This window comes from Falco peregrinus, chromosome 3, assembly GCF_023634155.1.
Source record: "Falco peregrinus isolate bFalPer1 chromosome 3, bFalPer1.pri, whole genome shotgun sequence".
In the NCBI taxonomy this organism is placed as follows: domain Eukaryota; kingdom Metazoa; phylum Chordata; class Aves; order Falconiformes; family Falconidae; genus Falco; species Falco peregrinus.
In genome coordinates this window covers 106380827-106408599 of record NC_073723.1, presented here as the reverse complement: position 1 = coordinate 106408599, position 27773 = coordinate 106380827, and the positions used below count along the sequence as shown (strand labels likewise).

Below are 27773 nucleotides of genomic sequence, written 5' to 3'. Positions count from 1 at the left end.
GGGGAACGGGGCAATGCCTGTGTCAGTATTAATCATGAGGGATTTTACTTTAACAAGAGTCACAAATTGAAAAGTTCAAAGCACAAAGTTCAGGTTCATCTGTCCCTTGCACAGACTTCTTTGCAATGAGACAAAGAGAATTCCAAGGTACTGGGGGAAGGCAGGAGAACCCAGCGAGTTCTCTGACGAGGATGCAGCTGGAGTCAAGAGGAAAGCACCTGCCCGACTCCAAGCCCTGGCTTGGAGCTATGAACATGCTGGTTGAGCCACACAGGAGGAGGCTGAGAGGGCTTTTACAGCAGAAGCGGTACCTGGAGCACTGCCTTTTTGTAGCCTTCCACTGGCTGAGCCAGTACGGGAAGACTCTAAAAAGTAAATCTTGAACTTGTACCTCCACCTTGAGAATTTACAGTTGAAAGGCTCTGGCTGAGAAGTGACACGTGCGTTCTGGGAGCCTCACGAGGTATTTGAAACCTTTGCTGGGTCAAATAGATGGGTCACCTCACGTTTTTAAAGTCTGCACCCGAAGATGCTACCCTGTTACAAGTTTTAACTGCTGGGGTAGGAGCAACGCGCTCTGCCCCTCAGAAATGTTGTTTTTCAAGTGTAGAAATACCATGGGACATCTTGAAGTACTGAAGCAGTTTTAAGAATCACATCGCCATTTCTCTGCATTTTAACGTAGACTATGCAAGAAAACACTTTCATGACAGCACAAACCGTATCTCAGGAAGTTGTCAGAAATGAGGAGAATTGGTTTATTGTGCAAATATTTTTCATGAGTACGCTCCTCAGTGTCATTGCTCTGCTAGATAGAGCTATGCCAAGATTCTTCTTTTTAATTAGCAGTAGCTGTGTCGTCGCTATTTTGCATTTGCTTAAGCAAAACTTAATTCTCAGTCCTCGCCTGGGAGTATTTTGCCACGTCCTAGTCACTACGGACCAGCTCTCACTCTTGACCATACACTTTATGTAGTGGTAAGACATGAAAAAAGAATTTCTGGTAGAGATTCCTGCCCAGTTCAACTGTCACACATACAAGCCATCAACAGAAGTCAATAAGCAGGACGTGACAGAGGGTGCAGTTACATTTACAAAACCTGCAACTCTCGCTTTTCAGGAGTTTATTTTCAAGAGTGTCCCACAGATGCAAAGGGAATGTGGGCTGCTTTTCAGCTGAATATAATTTATTGCACATTTTACATTTAATTTCTTATCAACAGAACACTGATTGCAAGTGAAATAAAATCCTGCACCAGGAGCTGCTCACAGCTGAAAGGTTTTGCTTGGCTTTTTTTGGTGGTTTTTTTTGTGGTTTTTTTTTTTTTTTTAACTAAAACAAATTCATCGTATAAACTTGGTTTTTAGAAGTGGGGAACACCTCTTTCAGACTGACTCAACTAAGTCTGCTTTTGGAAATCTAATTCTGCTACAATGACTTGAGCAAAGAGAACCACAGTTGCAAAGAAAAAGGGGCCAGGTACATGTTGGGAAATGATTTATGGTAATAGTTGTCAAGAGCAATGATGCACTGCTGGCACAGGTTGGGGTTCCCCCCCCCCGGGTCTCTGACATGGAAGCAATGAAGGCTGTTCTAGGACTCACCAAGAGCAGAACCGTGACTAGGAAACAGCTACAATTATTCCTTTCCTCTATGAAAAAGCCTCAGTAGTGCTGATGGGCACAGTGTGTAGTAGATACTACAAGGCTGCTGTTCCCATCTGCTGTGTCACTAGAACAGGACTGCCCTTTCTGCTGCTAAATCATTGGCATGGCTTCTACGCAAGGTTAATCCAATGGATTTATGTCATAACTGGTGCTTTTTCGAAAGGGCAGCTGAATTTTATGTTTTCAGCGTTTTACCCATTTGGCATCTCTCCTCGCTTTGGTCTGGTTTACTCCTATAACCTACGTTCCTCTTTTTCCTAGAAATAAATTAGATGGGAAGAGACAGCTGCAGCATCAGAATCGAAGGAAATAAAATTGCTGTCCTTCTGCCCCACTTGCTTTCCTCTCTTCTTGAAAACCGTGATAGTACATGGTTCTAGGTGGCAGAAGAATTAGTAAGAATATTATACCTCGTGTCCTTGTCTGGAATAGCAGTGTTTGAAATTAGCAGCTGGACGGATTCATGCTGAAGAGGTCCATGTTACTACAAAAGGCAAAGAACTTCATTCCAAACATACCTGTTCTTAACAAGTACATTTCCAATACAGATTTGAGATGGAAAACCATCTCTGTCCTCTTTTCAACAAAAGGATTTGCACAGAGGACTTCCAGGAGGTGGCCAGAGAACTTAACTTCCCCTCAGGAGCAGAAAAAGGTGTGTTACCTACCCCAGGAAGTATGTGGACAGGTGAGAACAACACGTCTTCTTCCCTGCTCAGTGCAAGAAGATACAGGTGAGACTGCACAAACGGACTGTGGCCAAATCGCAGCAGGAAAGAGCTGGCTGCGTGGCGGGTGGTGCTCACTGCCCTCTCGCGCAACCTCAGCAGAAAGCACTGCGCATTCAGAGTCACGTTGCTTTATTGGTTACTGAGCCACAATTCAGAGAAGTATTGCCTTGGTGCCACCTGGAGAAGCAGGTTCTCTCATTTTGTCTCTTAACATAACCGGGAGGACACCACCTGCTATACGGATAGTAAAAATAAAAATGTCTCTGTTCAAACTTGTAGCGTCCGGGGGAAGGTTTTGCCATTTCTGTTGACGCAGGTACTGTAACGGAACGCACCGCTCTCACCAGTTTAGCCATCTGCATCGATTCTGTGAGCTGTCGGATGAGAACAATACGTGGATGCATGCCCCTTCTGCTGGACGGGAGGCATCCTAGCTTGAACTTACCACCGTACCAGGGACAGATGGGAACATTTCTGGGCACTAATTAACCACGATTCACATACACCTCCAACATACTTAGGGAAGCTTTGTAAGTTGGATATGCCTCTGGAATTGGGACAGAGTAAACAGAGGTTTGTGCTCCTTAGCTGACCCCCAGGCCTACGGGGGTGCCAGGAAAACTTGTCACTAGCAGATACCAGTTTCACAAAATTAATCTGGCAGGGAAAATATTTTGGCAGATGGATAAATGGGGCTGAGGAAGGAATCTGGCTCAGGCCTCCAACTTGCCTCCATACATTCAATTTGGTCCTCAAAGGGCAACCCAATGCTGTGAATTGCCCAGCAGGCACACCAGCAGCTGGAGGGGGCCTCTGCCTCCAACTCCAGGTAGATGTATAAGGTTAGATGGTATAAACAGCTGCTGTGGTGCTGCTGAGCTCTTTTAGGTCACTCGTGAGGCACTGCAGTAACCCCAGTTCTGAACCCCAGTTCCGTGTGCTTCACCACACAGGGCTGCAGCGATCCTTTACTGGTCCCTGAAGGAAGAAGCAGGGCGCCTCTTGCTACTTACATTGCTTTGGTATCCTAAGGGCCTCGTTGTCAGCTGACATCACTTGGTGCAGAACTCCTCGGAACTGATAAAGCACTTTCAAACTCTTCTCCTCACCCACGCAGGGGTCGTAGAAACCTGGAAGCCCAGCCTTGAACCACAGAAGGACAGACTGAGCATCAGGGAATGGACTTTCACAGCTCCTCAGCTGACCAAAACCATCTACTACTGCCAGAACAAGGCATCATTAAAAAAAGGGAGTTTTGTTGCCAATGAGATGAGACAAGAAGCTAAGGAATTGCCTCCACAGTGGCAAGTTCTAAATGAAGAAAAGAGTGAATCAGGGGGTGGGGAAGTTTCTGGTGCACAGCTCCAGTCTGCAACACACACTGTCCCAGGGACAGTGCAAATTCAGAGATGCTGTTTCTTTGGCACTGGCAATGCCCACAGAAACAGAAGTCCCTGGAGGTTTACATCACTTGGTATGTAAATGGCTTCTGTACATTGATCTAGAGTCACTAGCTTCAAGCACACTGGAGAAAACGCATATGGTTCAACAGAAATTGTGCCACATGTTCGAGCCCTTGAGTCTGGGCTTTGACAGAACAGCTACGTACCTTGGATGCCTCTGTGAGGATGAGTTTAGAGTCTTTCACCAAGCACTGCAGGGGCACAGTCACATCTATTACTTTCACCTTCTCATTCTTCCTGCTGTTGTCATTAACAAACTTCCCATACCAAGCGTTCACTACAATCAAGCCTGCATTTCACATGAAATCACAGATGTGATGAGAGGTTTCCCACCAACAGCTAGACAAGACACTGATGAAAAGACCATCCCAGCATTTTCCCTTGCTTTCTATGATATTTAAAATCTCCTTGCCTAGACCCACGCTTCTCAAGACGGAAGAACATTTCTACTTGGCTGTTTGTTAGCAATCTTCAGCACTAGGACAGAGTGACATGACTTCGATGCCACACTGATGTGGCAGTCTAAGTGGGTGCCAGCTCACTTCAGAACATTCTCTCTTGGAAATTGCTAGCAAACATCAGAAAGCAGATTTCAATTGCAGATTTCAATTATGGGCCAGGAGCAAACTGTGTAAGCTAGAGATCAGTGAAACCTAAACTTCAGACAAGAACTTTTGCATGTATTTGCACACACACCCCTCTTTTGTGGAGAGGCGATTCCAGACTGTTGTCTTCACCCTGCCCACAGCTTATCCCAAGATAACATTCAGTGGATCCCTACCACGCTCAGACACCATAAAGCTGAATTGTAATTGAACACCCCCACTACGCGTGCAACAGCGATTATGCTGTGCTTCATTAGGAGAGGGAACGAAGAAACGGTATTTTGCATTTCCCTCCCTCAACCACCCAGCCTTTGTTTTGTTCCTTCCCCTCTCCAAATTTACGGAACAAGTAAATGGTGCTGTAATCTTTACCCATTCTGGCTTCCTCCGCTTCAATTATCCTCCGGACAGACTCTTGCATTAACCGCACCTGTCCCAACACAAGAGGCAGAGCAAAATCGAGCAGTGTCAGACACCATCCAGAAGAGAAAAGCTGGAGTGAAAACACCTTCCTTTAACTAAGGGGAGAAAGTTACAAAAAAGACTCACCGCAGCTTCAGCCTCCTGCTTCTTCTGGAGCATGTCACTGGCTGTACTCTCCCTTTGCTTCTCCAGCTCTCTGGCATAAGGAAGTCAATATGACATCAGCTCTACACAGTGGTGGGGGTTCAGCCCCGAAGTGGCAGATGCCTACTTACCCAGCCCAATTACAACTGACCCCCAACCCAACACAAATGAGCTTGGTTTTAAGGTTCTTCCCCACCTTTCAAGGTATTTTTGTAGGCTTCCGGAACTCAGTAGCACTGATGATGCAGAGGACCACAGTGCCTTAGCTGGATATTGCAACCTTTGCACCAGGCTCTCAGAAGAACCCGAGTGGGACTTCCCAGCTCCGAATGTAAAAACAGTCTTGCAAGCTCACCTCTCCTTTTGTGCCCTGAGGTAGGGTTTAATGATTAGCCTATGCATGGCAAAGTAGATAACTAGAGGTCCCACGGTGGCATAGAATACAGCACTGGGAAGCAGCTGATCTGTTAAGTGGACAGGGAAGAAGTAGGTCTGGCTAGCCCTATTCAACCTGGAGAAAAAAAAAAAAAAGAAAAAAAAAAGGTAAGAGGAAATGCAGTGTTTCATGTACTTGATTAAGTACACTTAGCAGTATCGTATGCTGCTGAACAACTGCTGAACCAAAGGAGATGTGAATGGTGAGCTCATAAATGTGAAAATCCAACAAAATGAAACAAGACAATGGTAAGACAGACAGCTGACACCAACCATAGCCAGACTTCTATGTAGCAGACATCTCTTGAGACAGTACCTGACCATTCTAAAGTGTTCTTTTTTTTTTTTTTTTTAAAAATCTTAGAAGAATTTATTTAGTCATTAATTTCACCAGGGACAGGGACCAACATAACCATCAAAAGAAAAAAAAATGCTTACACAGAAAGTCTTTGTGCACAATACTGGTATGTGCCTTTAAGGAAGGCATACATTAATACTCTTTTGATGCTTATAATAATATTTATTTTAGAAAACATTAGTTTTCTGGGGATCAAGTTCTTCGTGGCTTTACAGTAGTTTTGGCATCCTGGCACAGCATCTGCTGGCACTCATTAAACGTGCACCACAGTACATGAACCCTCAAAGAATTCTGCCCCTCTCTGGGAATTGCATCTGATTAATAGTAAAATTACCTAATTAGTTAATGGTAATTCAATAATTCCAGTATACACTTGTGTACAGCATTATAAAACCAGAATGCAATCAGATCCATTTCTACTATTTCTACTATTTCTTACCATAATGCTCCGAACCTCACTCTAAGCTGTTATTTTCAGCCAATTTTGATGCGTGCTCATGCACAGACATGCAGACACACTAGTCCTGAAAGAGGCAGCTCAGGCCCAGAGTAACACCAGCAAAAGGCACACCGCTTCCGACGGGCACCGCTTGTGTTAGAGGTGAGGGCAGCTGCAGCCTTTTGTAGTGATCGATCAATATACCTGTATTGCCCTAAGACTGGGACCTTCCCACCTGAATATCAGAAATAGAATAATGCAGGTTATGGTCAGCCTCTGCAATCTAGAGTTGTAATCGTGAACTGACTTGATTTTCAAAGACACTCCTTGGGGAACACCAACACTGACGGTTGCTCCTAAAATGCTGTGTCTGGAAATCTTCCTCTCTGCTCCATACTCCACTATGGTCCCAAAGAAACCTGCCCTAGAACGACAGAACCAAAAACTGGTAAGACAGGGAAAACTTCTGAATTTCTCTTTCCCGAATCCTGTTCCCCAACAAGCAAAACATGGAAATACATCTGTGCTCAGCAGGTGTTCGCTATTGGAAGATTCACTGTGTACCTACAAGATAAGATTAGCCTTTGCAGTTTGTCAAGAAGTAAACAGACTAGAAGGACTTCCAGCTTTCTAATTGGTGATGATGCAGAGGTACCACACACAAGTATTTTCAGTCCCACTTATTCAGAGGCACACAGAGCTAAGCCTCCAAGACATTTACCTCAGCATTCACCAGATTCAATCAATGCAAAAGCACATTCCCAAAGACCACAGAAGCATTTGTGTGGAACCTGGAAGCCTAAAACAGCAGGAGACGACCAATTCTTCAGGCTGTGAGCAATGTGAATTTCCTCTTGCACACTTACTTGAGAGAACCTTTCACTCGTGTTTGATCCTCATCCTGAAACTTATGCTGATAACTGACCATCATGAAAGAATGGGGGATTCCCAGCTGAAACGCAAGAGAACAAATGAATGAAAATGTTCCCTCAGCACCACTGAACGTTCCCCCCAATTTCCTTTCCTATCCTTTAAGTGGCACAAAAAACGTAACGATGCTTGCCGCTTACTTGCCACAGCCTGCAATCTCTGCAGTCTGTGTTGTGCGTCCTGACCCCAATCCAATCTGCCCCACACCAGATATGACAGTGTTTGGTGCAGGGCTGTGCTCTGCCAAATGCAGCTGGTTACCTATGTACCAGGCCCACACGAGGCAGTACCAACCGCTCGGTTATCCTCTAGTCCCCAGGCAAAATACTGCCGGGACAGACAAGCCGAGGCACCTCACTCCCCTGGGGTGGTCTCGCTGTCCCCCGTGTAGAGCAACAGGACTCTCACCTGTAATGCCACAGTGAAATGGCTGGTTTTTGTATCCCGGACAATACTAGTGTTCATGGCTGACTGGATGCCCCACCGCCACTGCAAGTACCCCATGGTGTTCTTGTCAAGGTTGCGGGCTAGGACCGTGGTGAGGCCTGGGCGGATCCCGCGCGATGAAAACTGCAGGGCACAGTTTGTAGTGATGAAACTAGGAGAAATAAGGACAGCCTTATCAGTGATAAAACTCGGGCTCCCAGATGGCCTCAAATTCCTTCTCGCCCAGGAGCCAAGCTGAATATGCAGGGACTACCCTGCAAAGAGCACGGTGGTTTCAGGATTGAGACTGTACTGACCAAAGCACCGCACAGAAGAGCAGGCTCATGCCCTAGTTTATTGGTCTGTGCCACAACACTGCAGCCAGCGCAGCAGGCTACCTTTCAGCCTTTACCCTTCTTGTCCTAGGCAGATAAAGTCCTGGTCTTCCACAGAGGTGGCACACTCAGCTGCTAGAAGATAGGAGCCCTGATATTTAATAATCATCAAGCATCAGCTCCAAACCCCAGCATTAACGGATTCTACAGGGAGCAACGTTCCTGCATAAGCTCTGAGGAATGGCATATTTACTAAATTAGAAAATATAAAAAGAAGAAAGTCCACACCAGCACCTATGATGGTCTAACATATGTCTTCAATCACAACCCTCACCTTGCACTCTCCTTTGCAATGCGAGACCTCTATTCATTTGTAAGCAGACGCCAGGATAGTGGCAAATCTGGCACCACTTCCTAAAATATGACATATCGTCTCCTCTTTTGCTGACAGAAACTCCATCTCACACATGGAAGCTCCAGAAGAGCTCCCCCAATTTTTGTTCTGCTCCCAGAGGGGGTTGCTTTGATTGTGAGGTCACTCTTAAAGTATTATGAATCATGACAAGATCAAATACAAATCTAAGGATGTGGAAGACAGACCTTCCTTAAACTGGAAGTATGAAAATGGAAGACACTAATGCACAAAAAGAATACAAGCGTCTTGATCAGTACTAAAGCATGACCTTAATTCTAAAGAAGAAATACCTATTTTGTAGGACAGAAAACAAATCCAGAATTAACATGGAAGAGAATTCAAGCTGTTTAGTTCCTCAGTGTGCAGTGTTAATCATTAGATCATTTTTCTAATATTTACCATCTTGGTGTAAGATTACGGAATATCTTCAGACCGAAGAGAGGTCCCTGAAGGTCTCCTGCTCCAAACTCCAACTGTTTAAATGCACAATGCCAAATTGTTAGAAGAAAACACCTTTTACAACAGTGATGAAGTACTTCACAAGTGTCATTTACAACACAGACATTTTACAGATCTGAGTAACATTTACCACATCAGCATACTCTCTTTTCTGCTACCTTTGCCCTCAGAATAAGAGTTGTCTCACTGAGTAGGGTCATCGTGAGTAAAACAAAGCCAGTTCTGTGGTGCTACAGGCTACTACTACGAGCATCTGCTCTGGGTGCTCCAGTGCAAAGGGAGAAAACACCTCCCTCATCGCCCCACAATAGCAAACAAGGCTTAGCTGCTGCTGTCTGAGGACAAGCGTCCTTCCCAGGACAGCCTCACAGTAATGCTGTCAGTTCTGCTGCGGCACCGTCTCAAGTGTCTGCAAAATGCGCCCGCTGCTTCATCCCCCAGTCCGGGTGACTTCCAGGGCTGCCAGTCAACGTTTATTTGGTGCTGTTCGGTCTCATTAACAGAAGCAGTTCTTGGACCTGACACTTCCTATGACAAAATCTGCACAAGCAGTTCCTACTACATCTGCCTCTCCCAAATAAGTTTATTGCACAGGTTTTAAAAAAACCTTTTTAGTCAACTGGCTCATGACAATATCCAGAAGTTCCTGTATGTCCTGGCTTCAGCTGGGATAGAGTTTGTTTTCTTCTTAGCAGCTTTTGCAGTCCTGTGTTTTGGATTTGGTGTGAGAACAAAGTTGATAACATGCCGATGTTTTTAGTTGTCACTAGGTAATGTTTATACTAAGCCAAGGACTTTTCAGTTTCTCACTGATAGCTGCTCAGGGACTGGCTGGGCATTGGTAAGTGGGGGTGAGCGATTGTATCATGCATCACTTGGGTTTTTTTTCCCCCCTTCCTTTTGGATTTTATTCCTCCCTCCTTCTCCCTCCTTTTCACTGCAATTGTTTTATTACTATTTTTTAAATTTTATTTCAGTTATTAAAACGTTCTTATCTCAACCCTTGAGTTTCACCTCCTTTTCTTAATTCTCCTTCCCATCCCTCTGGTGGGGGTGGGGAGCGAGCAAGCAGCTGCGTGGTACTTAGTTGCCAGCTGGGGTTAAACCACAACACTATATTACCCATATTATATCATGACGCAAATCAAATGCCTCCAGTCTATGAATTCTCAAACAAGAGGAAAAATCCCACTTCTCACAGGATGAGGAAACAGGTTAGCAGGACCTAGTGTGCAAAAAGGCACAGAAAGCAGCCAACTGCCAGCCATTGCAGCGATGCCATGAGCATCTCAAAGCTACAGGTCCAGCGAGTGCAACTTGCAGGTGGTAACATGGGACCTTCCAGCTGCTTAGATCATATCTGCCTGGGAGTCAAAATGTTTTCCCCCAAAACTTCTTCCCTTGTGAGCAGAGCAGTTTTTGACGTGAAGGCAAACTGTCACGCTGCCCTAAGGTGCACGCTCACAGCACCAGAAGGCACCCAAGAGCCTTCAGACAGTGAAATCAGAAAGGCTAGAGACAAAGGTAACACAAGTGAAGTACAAAATGCACAGCCAAGTGGAAAGGGGAAAAAATTAAGAAAAAACACAAGGTGTGGCCTTCCCTTTTTGTCAAATTCCTCTGAGAACTCCTTTTCCTACATTCTACAGAATGTAGAAAATGAAAGATGAAACAGAGCTAGAGTTCTGTAAAGGAAATAAATACTCAGTAACTAATCCAAGCAGCCTGAAATAGACAGGATAGAAAAATGCCTAACAGCTAGTACTCTTACCTCTCCCCATCCCTTGGCAGACGTCACTCGTCTCAGAGCAAGATTAATCGATCCACCTCCATTGCCATTCTGGGTGGAAAGGTTACCAGACAGTATTGCTGTGTCTGTGGCAGTCAGCGGTGCCTGAAAAAATGAATATATAGTTGCCAATTACTCTGATGCCAAGTCACACATTTAATGCATATTCTGCAAGGACATAACCATGGCTGCAGAGAGATAGGAAACACTCCAGCTGACTCCTTGTCATCCACTGAGGCCAGGTTTTTGAACCAGACATGGCCACACTTGCTCTAAACTTTATAGTTGAAGATCAAGTATGGCAAAATATGAGATAATTCTTACTGTACCAGACATCTGTGACACCTTTAACAGACCATCTTGAAGTCCTGACCCTGAGCTACAAGCCCTTCTAATCTTGCTAGCAGACTAAACTTTTTCGGTTCTCGGTACCAGAGGAAACACTCCCCCTGCTTTCCTTATCCACACCCTCAAAACTGGGAATCATTTGTTTTCATACGCTAAATACTCCATGTTTAGCGAGAACTAGACACCTGCTTTCGATCATGACTGAGCCTCCCTGTGAGCAGGAAGGCAGGACTGCTGTAGCCTACAAACCAGCCACACAAACACAAGCTGAACAGTCAGCACGCCGTTCTGCTGGAACTGAGCCTCCTCTTCCCACCCATGCTGGTAATTGCATCCCTCCACAAATTAAGACGAGGACCCCCTGAGCAGCGTGTCGTTTTCCGTTGCTTGTGCGGTAGTGCCTCATTAGCTCAAGCCCTGCCCCACACCAGCAGCAGTGTCTGCCCTCCTTACCTCAATGGACTGGGATATGTGCATTTTGTTTATCTCAATCTGAGGAAAGCTGCTCCCAGGCACATCTTCATATTCTTCGTCATAACGATCAAAGAGGTCGGTGGCATCTATTCCAACGCTAATTGTTCCCTAAGGAACGACAAGTGGAACAAGTACTTAGCATTAACAAACATCCAAGACATACAGGCCAAATAGCTAAACCATTCTTGTATATGATTAAATTTTTTTGCTGTGTTTCTTGTTCTGCAATTACCTTTTCCACTCTAAAATGCATTTATTACACATTCAAGACAAACAAAACGGAATGATTACAGTATTCCAAAACAGCAATATAAATCATTAAATACACTGGGTAGAAGACAGTTTTTCAGCAGGAATGCAACTTGTAATACTAGTAGGTAATTTTTCTATTGTGATGCATGACAGAAATAGGTAGAACACACTTACACAGCAGCTTTCCTCTTCCCCCACAACTGACTCTGCTTTGTCAGTATCTTAAAGTTGAAATAATATATTTTAGGAATTTATTTTCCTCAGCAGAACTCAGCCAGAATTCCTCTAAATGCTTTCTTCTTATGAGTTATCTGAAAGAACTTAGTTTTGAGCTGCATCATCCACTTGCAACTGACTGTTGGTCAAAAATCTGGTTTTCCTTGTTTGTATCTCGCAATCAGAAAAGCTTGACAAAGACAGAAAATACTTACCACTTGCTAAAAGTCTTTCTCAGACCATAGAAAAGCTTACTCCCCCAAAAAACTAGGCCACAGCTAAACAGTCTGGCTACCTGCTGCTGTGCTCACTCAGACTAACTGCAAGAGTGGGTTTATTTGGAAAGGGCACAATTAGATCCTTGTCTGAGTCATATAACTTCAAAAGGCTTTGGAAACCTTCCCTATAGACCTATTAAACAGCATTCCAGCTCATATAAAATGTACCAGCTGCAATAAAAAAAAACCCCTCTGTGCACAAGCACAAAATGAACTCTGAGCAATTTGTATCAAGAAACTCAGTGGCTAGGTAGGTACAAAACCCACTTGCACAGAGACCAAGTATGGATGGAATAAATTCTTATTTCAATCTGAGCGAGCATTTTTCCTTGCTCATTCCACTCTAATCAAATGCTGAACCATAAATACAGGAAGAATTGCAGTGTCTGACAGGGCTCAAAACTTCTCCCTGGTTTGGCTTCCAACTTTATTTGCTGCGGAGATTCCAGACCTCTTCTCAATGTTTATTTTCTGATTTCTTACACAGCGAAAACTGGATAACTATTTTTACACGGGAAGGTGTGATTATTTCCAGGAGAACTCTGGAACAGGGGCTGTGCCCCAACTGTTTACAAATTTCTCTTGGCAGCCTGGCTAATTTCAAAGCAATTATGCTCATTGTTCTGTTTGTGGCAGCACCACGGATGAGCTCCTGCCCTTTATGCAGAAGACTACTTTTCAGGAACTAGTTGCAAAGTCACCTTCAAGGATCTGCTCTCCAGACGCTACACCTTCTTCGGTTTCAGCCCTCTCCTACGTTGTGCTGTTCCTTGAAACGAGGCCAAAATAAAAGCGAAGCAAAGCAAAACTGCCAACTGCCTGGGAAGTGGCGCAGCCTCGCAGTGCTCTCCAGCCCTCTGGAAAGACACGGAGTAGAACAGCCAGAGAGAAAGAGAAAAGTGCACAACCACTGAAATTCCAGCAAATGCACTCCGGAGTGACCAATCAAACATGTCTGAATACAGGTGAGCGTTTATTTTAGCAAGAGAGAACTATTTCCATTTTTCCCTGATGCTCTGCAATTCAAGGAAGTGTCAAACCCAAGATCAATGGAAAGAAAGGTTTTCCATGGGGAGTGCCACATTCAGTGCAGAACCTTTGCCAGACTGCAACTTTAAATTCCAAGTTAAACATTTTTAAACAAGGGATATCAAGCTGAGTAGTAAGCATGCTGAATTGGAATGGCAAAAAGACAGAAAATTGCATGTTTTCAACTCAGACCAGAATATAAGCAGCAGTAAAGCTTGCCGAAGAGTTCGCACTTAAAAAACCCAACCGACCACCACTGAAAAACATCTTACTATACTATGTTTGTTTGTCTTGCAATGCTTGTACCCTTTGTCAAGATGCACCAAGGTTCACACACATTCCTGAAAATCAATGCACTTCCTTTCCATTATACTCAAAATGTTACGATTTCCTTTTTCATATCTACGAAATTTAGAAGAAATATCACTCCCAATGAAAAAAGGAAACACCTGAACCTATCCATGAAAATCCCTAAGTCCCATTCTGAGGAAAGGAGCATCTCTGCTCCCTCCCTCAGCAGAACTTCCACAGAGCTGCCTTTTTCTGAAGTGAGTGGTGGCCTCCGTGTAGACATTTCACCTCCCGCCAAGCAGGTGAAGTCACCCTCAGAGGTCTATAGATCCTGGCAAGGAAACTGGCTCGGGTGCAAGCACAGGAAAAGCAGCAGATGGTAAAGTTAAAAATATTCCCAGAGAACGACAGCAGCCCCTATGCCACCGGATAATAGAGGGGACCGCTGCCGCTTGCAACTCCCCATCAGCCACCTGCTCAAAGCACTGGAAATGAAAAAGCCCTCCCCAAAGAAAGAGCAGCAGGGAAAAAGCTGTAAAGCTCTGCTCAGAAGTCGGCGGTGCACGCACACAACATGCTGCAAAGCACACCAGCTCCACAGGGCAGGAAGCTGGAAACAGCACTACAGAACCATCAGAGTTGTTGTTATCTGATATCATCTTTTAAATATCACCTTCATTTTCCACCCTGTGAATATGAAACACAGTTTACTGATGGATTTAAGAGGTGTGCCAGAGAAGAATATACTCCCTCCTTGCCTGTTTTCTTAGGGATGTACCTTCTGGAATGTGCCATATGGAAGCTGTGCCAGACTAAGCCTTGAGGGACTGCGTTTCTTAGATGTTGACCTTCCGCAGCAGGAAAATAACGGGATTTAATTTCTGCTAACAGGAAGTGGTTCTTCTCAAATCAAGGAGTGAACTTTTCAACCCTTCTGCATCTCTTTGAAAGCAAAAACAAAGCTCTAAAAGCAAATAATAGACTCAATTCGAAACCTGCCAAATTGCCTACATCTGGTTATTGCTCAACATTTCTGGTTAAAATGCTTTATTTTGCTGGAACCATTTTCTAGAACTGACAAAATGTTGGAAATTTTAAAATAACTTGTGTTCGTGTATGAAATGATCACAGCTGTGCTACCTAATTCCACAGGAACACTGCCTGGAGAGCCATTTCTATAGGCTGCCAATCAGCAATTGCTGTAAACACCCAGATGGCTAATTTTATCACAGGACACAGAGGCTGAGGCTCATGATGCAGCTCCGCTTTTTACTGCTCACTGCCACAGTGAGGCGCCCAGATAAAATGTCAAATTCCTGAAGTCACAGGGACTCGTGAGGTGGAGATAACCATTCCCCTCTCCAAGAATACGCTGCTGACCCCAATCACCCTCATCGCCAGCAGAGAGAGTTCAACTTGCCTGTTTTGTGGCATCCAGAAATCCCTTCCTGCCTGGAACAATGCTCTCAGCAGATACTCACGTAACACCTTACGCTTATTTACCTTTCCAGTACAAACAAGTTCTCAGTGTCTGTGCACTATCCATGACAGCCTGCTGACCTGCATTAGTCGATTTGCTTTGCTAAGACCAGCGCAGATCCAAAGTCTGCACCAAGGTGAATATCTCAAAACATTACAGGTCTTCTCAGATGGGCATTTTTATGATGCAGTCTTAAGCGTTACTGCACTCAAGCTTCTGTCCACTAGAAAACATTGTGATTTTAAACTGACCATAAAAAACACTATCAGTCTTCAAAACCAACAGTAGTTAATCAACTGGTAGTCTGTTTCTCAGGTTACAGAAGTTAAGTTTCAACAAGTCCACACATGAACGCAATGACACAGGAGACCTCCTCTTTCAAAGCCACCGAAAGAGTACAGACATCCGTGCTTCAGGATGCAGACTCTGTGTTGACTGCAAGCCTCCAGTGAGAGCTCTGGGGATACCCAGTTTTCCACCAAGAACAGAAGCATTTAAAAAGAAAATAAGTATTGATGTCTCATTACAGTTTATTTTTTCACAATGGAGAAAGTTTGTGTGCGTACGTATCTGCACGGTTACCTTGGGCTAGACAGAAGAAAACTAAGGCTACCCTACCATGGGGCAATTCTATACCACGCAGTAGAAACAGATTTCCAACACATTTCAAAAAACAGGTACAAACCAGACCCCAATAGTACGAGCAAAAAAACCCAGGAAAAATACAGATAAACTGAAGTATGATTAAATTTGGTGAGCATAGATGCAGCTCTTGGATTAACATTATTCACCGCATGAAAACCAAGAATTTTGTGATTCAACAAGCTGTGAAACCTGTTGGTGACAATCCTGACGAAACCCGGGCTTGCCTAGTGTACTTATCAAGCCCAGAGCCATCAAAGCCATTAGCACTCTGAACTGTCAGAGTATCCCAGTTGCAGCAGGTGACAGAGGAAGCAGCGGTCAATCACCATCACCATCTCTCTCTGCCATCCCAATGCTACCACGAGGACATCATCCTCAGCACGGTTCTGTTCATCTTCCCTGAACAGCCAAGATTCAGCTGCGAGGTGAGTCATTTAGTACCAGTTTATGGCTGCTCAAACAGGCTGAGAGATGGGAATGGAATACTGGATGATTCTCATCCTGAGAGCGTGATCAAGCTTTCCTAAAACAGGCACTAACTGTGAAACTGGCAAGACCCCAACCCTGCTCAGGCTGAGTTTGCTCACTGAGCTGCAGCCGGAAGAGTTCTGCTACCCAGCTGGTGCGGGAGCTGCCTCGCATGTTTCATTGGTTTCAATGCTGCCTTTGATTATCTCCCCGCATTGTTGTGACACTACAGCAGTGCTGAAGGGAAAACCTGTCAGGTAACTGCAGGGAGTTTCATTTTCATTTGGAATACTTGGAAAGAAATCATAAATATTTCAGCGTTAGGTCTGTTTTCTTGGAATTGCCAAAAGAGGCACTGTGTTTCAATGAAAAAAAAAAAAAAAAAAGAACTTTCAATAGAAGATTACTGTCCAAAAAATTAGCTGTTTTCCTTACATTCTCCAGAGAAACTGCATATTCAAAAAGGAAAAGTAACTCACAAAGTGTAGGCTTTTTACTGTAGGCCATTTACTGTAACCCCTCATCTAGGCTTCTCACACCCTGCACATTTGTGATAACTTACAGATTCCTCTTGAGACTAGGATAAAGTCATTGCTTACCTTTGGATTAGTTCGCTGCTGCAGCCTTCTCTCTTCCCTCTCTCTCTGCAAACGCTCAAATTCTTCCCTGATTTCAGCTGGAGTTCTCTTCCTTTCCACAACCTGCTCAAAAAAAAGAAAAAAAAATTACCAGGAGAAGGATCTTCAGGGTACTGCACTGCTGATGGGACAGAGGTCCACTGACCTGGCTGCCCCTGCGGCTGCTGTGAGCCACTCTGCACAAATGTCAATGCTCACAGTTTGGAAGCAATCAGCTGGGCCAGATCAAATGGCAGGCATGAGAGAAAATCCTGTGCTTTGAGTGGAGGGAAACTGGTCTTTTTATTTCTTTTCCCTTGACAAAACCAGGGAAAATAGCTTTCAAACCACACGTACAAGATACTGCAGCACAGCTGTTACCAACAGCTATCCATTAACTTACTAGGTATAGACACAAAAATTAAAACAACTGAATGTTTCTGGCCCGAGACAAAATAAATACATGAGAGTTTTGTGGTTTTAGGCTATTGTTTACCTTATGTGGCTTAGGGAATGAGGGTTTTAAGCAGATATGGCTCTAGGTACAGATAGAAAGAGTATTGGATCTGGCTTTTCAAAATGAAATCAAGTCTGCCACGAGCAGCTCAAAAATGTCTGTTACATGCTGTCCCTGCTCCACATTTCTTGCTGCTAACTTCAAACTCGACGTCGGCACTGACCTGACCCAATACAATACCATTCTGCAGCAAGCAGCGTAGTGCAATCAACTTAAGACTGGCAGAGGCTAGCAAGGGGACTTAACAACAGGAAAGCCACAAATGGACAAGTTCCCTTTCCAAGTCCATAAAAACCAACCAACCAAAAAAAAAAAAAGCAACCCCAAAAAGCTCAGAAAGAAAAAGTAATGTCAAACTCAGAGGCTAGCTGATGCTGAAAGAAAAAGTTTCAGGTGAAAAAGATGAGGCTAGATGGACAATAATGATGCATTTGTCTCAGACAGAGATGTTGCCTGTCATGGTAATATCCTATTAGGGAACTCTGAATGTCAGGTTTATTGCTCTCTTGTCAAGTGAAAAACCTAACTTTTCTTTGAAAATCCATCATGGTGTTTCAGCAGAGACAGAAATAACTAAACAAGGATGCCTTCAAACAAACAGGCATTTATTACCATCAAGGTGTCAGTGTAGCTCAATATAACAAGAATGTCAGATAAAGATGGGTTTAGTCAATTCCACTGGCCGTAAATTGCTAAATTTCTCTCACCTCCCATCCTTCCATTTCCAGTCCTCTCCTCCCATATATGTCATAGATGGCTCTGGTCTGTGGATCACTAAGCACTGCAAGTTGAAATCAAAAGAGAGGAGAGAACTCAGTTTTTGGTCTTCTCCTCGAATTTCAGACTAACATGCTAGTGTTATCTGGAATTCAAGCACAGATCCTGGAAACACGTTGTTCTACAGTTGCATCCAATTTTTACATTAACTCCCTTTAACATTTTCACATGCTGTATTAACAGGACACACTTTCCCCCCCGACAAATTCCTTCCCCCCCCCCCCCCTTACTTCTAAAATCAGTAAGTGAAAAGGACACAAAAGAGACATGCAGACTAACTGAATATACAGCAGGGGTTTTCAATATTGCTTTCTTTGACCTAGGGTGGCCTAAGCCCTCTAACAATCAATGGGATTATTAGCAATTCAGAGATAGTAGTCCCTGGAAACTTTCTGAGGAGGGATGACATTTACCTCTGTCTAGCTTTCAAAGCTTTCCGGTGCTTTGCTCCCTCTCTTTGGCCTTCCTCACCACCCCTTGTCCACTGACCACTTCCCACACAGTCTAAACTTGTGGGACATGCCAAGCACCAACAAGGCAATTTCCATCAGGCAGTTCATGCCTGGCCAAACATCAGCTAGAGTGTAACTGCAAAAAGGCATGTAGAATTTGAATCTCCCAAGAAGTCACCCAATGCAATGAAGAAAATAAAATATATGGAGAACAGCTGCTTTGGAAAAAGACTGCACATAGAATTAAGAAGAATCTTAGAATGTAAGTCATATTTAAATGCATAATTTCTCATACCAATCCTTCCTGAAAAAAATAAAACCCACATTAAAAAATCCTCAGTATTTTTCCCACTGGGTTCCAAGACCAGCTTTACCATTATCATATATTTCTTTTGACTGTGGGGGAACTGATGAGTCTTTCGGGAGCTGGATGCATATATTAAGGTAAAAAGAGGCTTACACTAGTAATTGAGCTTTGAGCTGAACTATCTGAAGATTATTGAACTTGCTAAATGTCACAGGCAGATACTATTTTTTATGAATTCTGATAAAATACATCTTGTGTCATGTGATATTAAAAGAAGGAAGAGGAGGGAGAGAAAATAGGCAGGAGGTGGGGTGGCTTATTTTCAAGACGTCAAAATCTTTTGCTTGTAAAGTATTACACTCACATTTGGTACTAAACAAGCAACAATTTACATATACATTGCCACACAGAGCCAAGCAAAGCTACAGAAATCAAAGGGAAAGCTGACTCTAATGTAAGACCCACTCACCCCATTAAAATTAAATTACTGAAGCATCCTGGCTTTTTATTCCCTACGCCACCAATGGAAGATCTTCTCTGTTCTCCCCAGCAAAAGCTTCCATATGTCCTAATCCCTAACTAGGGACAACGTAAAATAATCCACCCATGTTCATGTCCAGCCAGACGAAACAAATACTTATCATTCAGAAAATGTGAGCGCAAAAAAAAAATGTTTTTAGCTCATCTTTGAGGTTTAATAGAGGAATATTATTTATTCATCATTTTGCTTTACCTTCTCTTTAGGCTACAGGACCGGGCACCTAGTTTGGTGTTTTGTAGTGCAGAAGAGTCCTAATCCACTTGCATTCCAGGTGCCTCTTACGACATGTGCAAAAATGCTCCAAGCCAATTCTAATGAATCACTTCCTTGTGCCTCAGTTACACTAGTATTACCTATGGGTTTAAGTAAATGAAGGCCTAATACAGAATATTTTTAAAGGGCTTTGGCATCCTTGGATGAGAAAAAACCCTCTAATGACTATGAATCCATTGTCCTTATCTCAGTCTTAGCATATGGAAGAACTTGCTGAACATCAATGGACACTGTAATCAGGTGATAAGAGATCAGAAGCTCAGGATGCATCAGTTCAAAAGTAAAATATGAAATTGTCTTTCTGTTCGAAGCTGTTCAGTCTTCAGTCTCTTAGAGGAGAGCCTTTTCAGAAGTAAGGGAAGTGGTGAAAAGACTATTTAAAACATGCAGGAAATAAGACAGAGACTCCACATGTCGTTCATTGCAGGATTTATATTGCATTGCTCCTCTGATTTACAGGACAGAAGCAGGAAACAAAGCATTGCTAAGTATCAGCAAATTTAATTATTACTTTGTAATAATATATATAGTCTTCAAAATGCATAAGGACACAGCCCTCCTAGAAAACCCCTGAAAACAGCTTCTGCAAACTTTGGACTTCCACTGACCTTCATACGCTTGGTGAACAAGGTTAAACAGGCGCTCAGCTTGTGTTTTGAGCTCTGGGTCTCTGTGCTTGTCTGGGTGGTACAGCATACACAGCCGGCGGTAGGCAGCTTTTAGCTCTTCCTGAGAGGCCTGTGAAAAGCAGAAAAAATGAATTAAAGTACAACCAATGCTACTGAAAAAAGGCCATTCACAAGATCAGCCCTGAAAGACAAGTCCATCAGCTATTACATTACGCTAGTTTTACTTACCCAAAATCAAGAACGGACTTTTGTTTCATTACATAAGTTAATAAACTGTTCAGTTATACACATCAGTATTCCCCACACTATTTATAGTACAACAAGTGACAGCAACAGCTCATCAGTGTATACCTAGGCATAAAAACTAAAAAAAAAAAAAAAAAAAAAAGGCAAATACACAAGCCATCTGTGTTCATACATTATTTTTATTAGGCAACTACTGTCTCCTCAATTCAGTGCAGAAGAGCAAGAAAAAAATAAAGTCACCTCAGGATCACACCACTTAAAACCAGAGGTATACTTCAAATTCTACTTGTATTTCAATCTCAAACCCTCAAGTAGATACTGTAAAAGCGCTGACTTTCCACAGCAGTAAAGGTAAGAAATGCAAACATACAGTTTTATACTCATGCCCTCATTGCTGTGCTGCCTAGCACCTCCCTTCCTGTACAGCAAGGACTCTGTTGGGCTGTAAGAAATGAAGGCACCCGCAAAAACACACTCACCTGCAGCAGATGGATAACCAGAAGAACAGCATGCCACTAAATGCATCAAGAAAAAAACCCAGCCCTGTTCTTGACCGCAACCACCCTGGAATTTCAGCCGGCACCTGGCCTCATGCCAAAGACATGTGGTGGGAACAGATTTCGGATGGCTCTTTCAGAATTGACAGAATAAAACCCCCGCTCTTCTCATTATCATCTCTCAGGAGACAACCTCACAGCAATATTATTTTTTGACTCTGAAGAGTCCTGGGCCCTTTCTCATCTCATTCCTGCAACAGCCCTTGTACTGCAGCAGCTGTCTGTTCCCTGGGGGCTGGTTAACACCCATTTAGAGGTGCAGTTGCCAAAATCAAGCAGAACTTCCCCAAAAGGTGCAGGCAGCACATGCAGCTTCACAGAGCTACCAACTGGCCAGTTCCAAAATTGTCCCTCCCAGCAAGAATCGGTTTCTGGGGCAGAGGAAGCAGGATGCCACTTCTCCACACGAGGAAAAATACAAAGAGTAGAATAAGCAAAACAGCACGAGGGGTTTACTCGCTGGCCTCCTCCAAGCAAATGTCATCCCTTTTATTACAGCCCCGGGTTCTAACAGACAGGAATACAATGCCAGCAAGCAAGAAGGGGGCACCTGGAAAATGACTTTCCCTAACAGAGTTTAGAGACACAAATTCCATTTACTCTTAATGTGCTTCAGTGACTAAAGCCTTCACAGTTCCCAGGCTTCCACTGTGGAAACAAAGGCCCTAAAAACTCATTTCTTAAAATAACGTCTTTTGTCCAGCTTGTGGTAAGGAGGGTCTGGGTTTTTGTTAAAGGAATGCATTCATTTGCGTACCAAAACTAGAAATCCGTTGGATTTTGAGGACAACTTAGAAAAAATGTTTTCTTTGCATGCTTGTACTATTTCACATTACTGTTTCTAAATGATACAGCAAAAGGGGACCTGCCAAATTTGCTGGCCCCAAGACAGTAAAGGCAGCTATGGATTAGCTTTTTTCTTTTTACTACCTTGTGCTTTCTTGGACATCAAATCTAAATTCAACTAGGAAGGCAGGGGAACATACAGGTTTAAAATGGCATTCTTTAATCAAATTAATGATAAATGGTTTAATGTGCTATTGATTATATAATAGAAATGAGCAGTTTCATTTTTCATGAATGCCACGTTCAATAAAATGTTAGATTGGGCATTTCATCATCATTGAATAGCTCAGGTCATTTGTTCAATATTTCATGAGCAATAGCCTCTTAGAAACCGCTAAAGAAATACTGACATCATTTCAAATTGCAATGAAATACATAAGTCAGTAATAATCATATGTAAGTTACATTTTTATTACCAAAATTCCGGGCAAAATTAAAAGGCGTCCCATCTCCATGCTTGGGGTTTAAACAGCTTCCTTTAACCTCTCAAACTTTCCACCACATTTTTAGTGGACTGAAATCTATAAAAGATTAAATGTTTACATACATGCATACACAAAACCTGCTGCTTGGCAGTCTTACTCTCCTCATTGGGGCTGCAAAGTTCAGTGGTTAACTATTATTTTAAGCTCAGCTGCCACATCACACAAAGTTGGCTCAGCATACAGCAGTGCAAGTTCACTGCATTCCACCGCTCGCGCAGGATAGTACAACTGAATTTAATTAGCAAGGGGTAATTAACAAAGCAACTACTACTCTCAGTTGGAACTACTCCCTTGAAGACCATTTTAACTTGGTTTCCAGCTCCCTGCTGTACCAAACCCAAATGTTTCAGCCTCTACCGAAGAGCTGGGAGCCTAGCTAAGTTAACGATTAAGCCTTCGCTGTTAAATCTCCCAAGCAGTGGCAGTCCTCGTTTGATTTCTGCCTTTCTTCCAACTTCTACGTCTGCACACTGCTGACGTTTGGGAGGGTGAGTTACAACAGCTGTTGAGTGATCTAAAAGTACGGCCCACCGGCTTTTAACAAGGCCGGGGCCAGAGTCGCACGGAAATTTTTCTAAAAAGAGCATGGTCCATTGCATGGCATTGGATCGTTTCACAAACAGGGTGACTGCCGCACCTCTTCCCTTCAGAAATGCAAAAGATTTCCACAAGCGAGACACAGGAGATCGCCACTGCGGCCGTAAGTACTGACATGGACTCCAAAGATAAGTTTTTCCAAGGCTGTCAGACTGAATTGCTTCTAATGTTTGAACTCCCGTTATATGCAGCAGTAGCAGTTCAACAAAGGCCGCCTGCAGCTCAAGCTGTTAACATCTAGGCCGACGCATGTGAACAGACAGCAGTGAAACACGCAAAAAATCTGGTTAGATATACACACATATAGACATATCTGGTGTATATATATACACACACGTTGTTACTGCCTGCGATGGAACAAACCACAGCACAGTTTATACATTCAGATCTTTAGTGATTTACCTAATTAAGACTATAAAACAAAAGTAGTTAAGACTAAGATCCATTAAGCTCCAAGCTGTTCTAGTGGAACAAGGCTGCATCAATTAATAACCTTCTATTCTTACAAATGCAATGAAGGATGACCGACGCTCCTTTTTTTGACAAGAGAGGTGTCATGCAAAATTTCTAGGGGTTTCCAATGTGGAAGCATTTGGGAAGCACCCACAGAGGAAGGAGCGTAGAACCGGAGAGAAGCCGGGGCCCAGGCTGCCGCCCGCCCCGGGAAAACACCCCTCAACCGGGCCGAAAGGGAGGGGAGGCCCGGCCGCCGCCCCCGCGCCCCCGCTCCGCGGGCAGCGCACACGGCCCCCGCCGCAGCCGCCGGCCCGGCCGCCCGCAGCCCCGGCTCAGGCCGCCGCCGCCGCCGCCCGCCTGGGCACAACGCAGCGGCCCAGCCCGGCCTGCCCGAGGCGGGCATCGGGGTCACGGCCCGCCCGGCCCCGCCCCGCCCCGCCCCGCGGCGGCGCCCCGCCGCCCGCCGCCGCCCGCCGCCCCGCCGCCAGGCCCACCTCCCGCCGCACGTTGAGCAGCGAGTAGTAGTCCTCGTTGTCCGGCACCTCCTCCCCCAAGGCCGCCGCCATCTTCCCGACCTCTCACCCCGCGCCGCGCGCGGCAGGGCGGGGCGGCGGCGCGAGAGCGGGAGCGGGAGCGAGGCGCGGGTCTCTCCCTGCCGCGCCCCCTGGCGGCCCGGCGGCCCCAGCGCCTCCGCCCCGCGCCCCCCCCCCCCCCAGCCCCGCCCTGCGCGTGCGCGGCCAGGCCCCGCCCCAGAGCGCCGTGAGGCGAGGGGCGGCGGCGGGCGCGGGATGCCGCGGTGAGTGCTCGGCCCGGCACGGCCCGGCCCCGGCGGCGAGGCGGAACGCGCGGGATCGGCGGGGCGGGCGGCCCCGCTCCCTCAGGCGCCTCCCCCCCCTCAGGTGCCTGCCCCACCGCGGGCGCTCCGTGCCGGGAGGGGAGCGGCAGCTGTGGCTGTGGCCGGGGCCCGGGGGGCCGGTCGGGCCTGTGTCCGCCCGGTGGCCGGGTAGGAGAAGGGGGAAGCGCGGCCGCCGTCGCTGGGGTCATCGCCTTGGTGAGCTCCGTGCGGCGGTGCCGGGCCTGCCCGGCCAGCGGGGCGGCCCCGGGGCGGCCCTGAGGGGCTGCCTTCCCCGCGTGGGGCCGGTAGGTGCAGGCGCTGCCCCGAAGCCCCTCGGCTGGCCTAGCGAGGGGGCGGTTCCAGCCCGTTTTGCGGGCCGAGCGCCTTTATTTCCTGGGTGACTCTGGCTCTCAGGGGGTTGCCGTGCCCAGCCTGGCCGAGGAACGCTGCAGCCTGGCACGGTGCGACATGGTGAGGGCAAAGCACTCGCACGGCGCCCGAAGGCGAGCGGCAGGTTAACGCTGCGACGCGAGCCCCGCGGGCGGGGAGCAAACCGCTGCCGGGCCTCGCTCGCCTCTGCCACCGTAGAAACCTGGAGCGGTTTGTTTCGGGTCAGTAGAGGCGCTTTAACCGCTCTGGGTCAGTAGAGCTACTTTGGCTTTTCACCACAGAGTAGAGATGATGGCTCTAGAATTTCTGCCGCGTTGCTTTCCGAAGAGCAAACAGCCCTGATGGCGGGTTAACCACAGGAGGGCATCTTACCCAGTCTTACGCAGCAGTGCAATGGGAGAGGTGCCCCACGAATGTGGGGAGCAGACAGGAGTGTTAGCAAAAGGGCTTTCTAGTCTGTGCTTTGACCTGTGCCTCGTCATAAAACATGGTGGGCAGGTGGGGTGTTTGTGGGCTTTCATGGCTGCAGTAAGGTGGTCAGGAAGAAAAATAAGGCCATTCCTGCTCATGTTCCCCAGCAGCTGGACCAGATGTTTGTGCCGGGGATGCTGTTTAGACTGCTGCTGTCCTGGAGGAGGAGCTTTAAAAGACCACTCTTGGTCACCAGTGTAGTCTAGCGTGAAGCTGAAACCATGTTTTCCCATTCCAAAGATCAGCTAATCTGTTTTGGCTTTTATCTTCACGTAACTTTTGTTTGGAACAGGAGTGTTTTAATATTTAATAGGTTTCTTTCTGATCCAAGGGTAGTTAGCAAGAAAGTATTGATCATGTTATAGAAGTACCACTGTGCTCATAGTGAGATGCGGTGCTTGGAACAAGAGGTCCTCAAAGGCTCACTTTCTGAGAAAGCACGTAGAAGTGAGTCTGTTTTACAGGGAATCACCTGGCAGCATGCTTTTCCTGAATGAACCCACCTGCTAGACTCATTTTTTCCACGTGGTTTGGGAGTCTGTGCAAAAATGTAGAGAAGACTCAAGTTCCGAGGATGCTAGTTGCCGTGGCAACGCTCTTTCCCATGGATTTTGGTCCTGTCGTAATTGTGCTCTTTTTCTAACGTGATTTGGGAGTTGTGTGGTCCTTGGGGATGTTAGTGGCAGAGTTACTGGGAATCCTTCCCCTTACCAGATTGATCTAACGCTTTCCAAAAAAGACACAGCTGCTCGTTGCCAGCTCTGGCCGCTGTTTTGCATGCATCGCAGATGATTCAGGGGAATTTTTTGGGAACAGTCCACAGATGTCACATCTTGGCAGGGAAATATAGGAAGAGAGAAATATGACTTTAGGGAGCTATATGGGAACTGTGCTTTCTAAGCATGTAGAGATAGCTCTTTAAAACCCTAAATTATAACAGAGGAAATGTAACATCTATGGTAAAAAGCAATTTTTGGGAAAAAAAAGTACTTGTTTGTGCTTTACTGACTTGCCAAGTTTTGGTTCAGGGTGTAGTGTTCCTCTTGCCCAAGTTGCTACTCACAGATTCTTCACACTGTGTGAGGAAGCATTGTGGTGCTGGATGGGATGCAATCTTTGTGACGAGAGAAGCGGACTCCAGGAATCAGATTCTGGATTTGGCCAGCGCGTGTGCTGTCAGACATGTGACACTGTGGCTTCTGCTCCAGTGTAGGTAGCATGCTCGTTTTGTAAACTGTGAGTAGCCTTACTAGTGTCCTGGTACAGCCCTGGTGTTTTCCAGAGGTCATGATCTACTGGTACCTCTCCCCAGATGTAATTGGTTAGGTTCCTTCTTGGAGTGGACCATATGATCCATGGAGATATAAGAGACTCTCATTGTTACTTGTTTTTTTTCCTAAGCTTTAATGTCCTAGATCTTTTCTAAACAGGAAAGAAACTATGTGCTCTGTTTAAAAGACATTGAGCCTGTACCTAGAAAGATTGTTGAGTGTAGTGATCCTGAACATTACCAGCCTTAGTGTGAGGTGCTGAGTTCATACACTTGGGTTTGGTGCTTGTTCCATGTTAGCAGTGGGTAGGGGAATGTGGCTGAAAGGGAATTCAGGAGGGTGCACGCAGGCTGGGAGTGCTGGAAGAGTGCATTGGCAGTGCCAGCATTCCTGGGCTGAAGCACAGGCGAACAGTGCTGCCTGGTGAAAATGGGGGCAAACTGTGAATGTCCCTCTCTGGAAAATGGCGTTTGGAGCTACAAGTTATTTTTTTTAAGCTAAGGGAAAGATCCACGCTTGTGTTTCTTTGGGATGCTGGTGACTCTTCTCCAAGGTGCGGAGGTGTTCCAGAATTGATTCACCTGTGCTGCCTTAGAGCCAGAGATACCTTCCATCTACTGAGGCTTCCCTCTAAGGCAGCGGCTGGATGGGGAACCATCTTCCCTGGGCTGGTGAGAGTGGCAAGTGACTATGAGGAGGCCTTGTTTAGCAGATTTTCTTAGTAACTGGAATCATGTAGTCATCACTGGAAAATTGCCCCCGCACAAAGTGTTTTTGCTAATATTAACTCTAGTTCCATCTCAGCTCAATGGAGGGAAAAACTAGAAAGTGCCATAAATTCAGCCGAGCTTGTCAAAGCTGTCAAATTACCACCTGATAAAGCTCCTACCTCCTAATGATTACAGCCATCAGCCAGAGAGGAAATGTATGCCGATGGGGCTTTCGAGCGACAGCGCCAGGGTTCAACATTGTTAGACTTTTAATGTAGTGTCATCTGGGGGCTCTTTGGCTTCAGTAGAGGGTGAAGCTCTGAGCAGAGTTATTTCTTTAAAAAAAAAAAATAAAATATCTGAGGATGTAGATGAGCATACTACCCCTCTCTTATCAGCCAGATTAATGCTGACTACTAAATTTTAGTAAAGGTCTTCTTTGGTCCCATTTGTTAGTATTAGGAGTCCATAGCGATAATGTCTTTTCACGTATAAAAGATGCTATTGATTTTCTGTTACTGTTGTCCTGAAATGTGCACTGTGTGTCTATGGAGCGGTGACAATTCTCCATCAGTAGCTTTATGGGAAAAGAATGGTTATTGAATCTCTTCCCATAAAATATAATCTCTTTCTCTCTCCCAGATTTTGCCAGCCCCTCTGGGAGTCCCTCACGTTATCTCTTTGAGAAAATTGAT

General features: G+C 45.3%; 2 protein-coding genes across 11 annotated transcripts in view; one reads left to right on the top strand and one right to left on the bottom strand.

Annotated features, from left to right (window-relative positions):
• Positions 1–1109: 1109 nt before the first annotated feature.
• On the bottom strand, positions 1110–24028 carry DNAJC11 (DnaJ heat shock protein family (Hsp40) member C11). The gene is made up of 16 exons (XM_055799762.1): positions 23896–24028; positions 20194–20323; positions 17943–18016; positions 16701–16802; positions 11422–11550; positions 10603–10725; positions 8772–8845; positions 7605–7794; positions 7133–7218; positions 6574–6690; positions 5390–5545; positions 5017–5086; positions 4840–4897; positions 4009–4151; positions 3413–3542; positions 1110–2773 (listed from the first exon to the last, which is right to left on the bottom strand). The coding sequence occupies exons 1-16, from the start codon at positions 23965–23967 to the stop codon at positions 2748–2750; spliced, it is 1680 nt and encodes a 559-aa protein (XP_055655737.1). The 5' UTR covers positions 23968–24028; the 3' UTR covers positions 1110–2747.
• CAMTA1 (calmodulin binding transcription activator 1) overlaps positions 20679–27773 on the top strand; it is a 324941-nt gene continuing 317846 nt past the window's right edge. For 5 of the 10 annotated variants that reach the window (XM_055799755.1, XM_055799756.1, XM_055799758.1 and 2 more), the window contains exon 1: positions 24119–24197. The gene's annotated coding sequence lies outside the window, so the exon portion shown is untranslated. Of the gene's footprint in view, positions 23049–24118; positions 24301–24356; positions 24453–24548; positions 24848–27773 lie in introns of those variants that run through there. The other 5 variants (XM_055799761.1, XM_055799751.1, XM_055799753.1 and 2 more) reach the window with 5 other exon arrangements.

Coding starts and splice junctions, on each gene's coding strand:
- DNAJC11 (XM_055799762.1), bottom strand. CDS start 23,967: ATGGCGGCGGCCTTGGGGGAGGAGGTGCCGGACAACGAGGACTACTAC. Junction 5,087..5,389: donor CTCAGGGCACAAAAGGAGAG/GTGAGCTTGCAA, acceptor TCCTTATGCCAG/AGAGCTGGAGAAGCAAAGGG. Junction 4,152..4,839: donor AGCGGAGGAAGCCAGAATGG/GTAAAGATTACA, acceptor TGTGAAATGCAG/GCTTGATTGTAGTGAACGCT.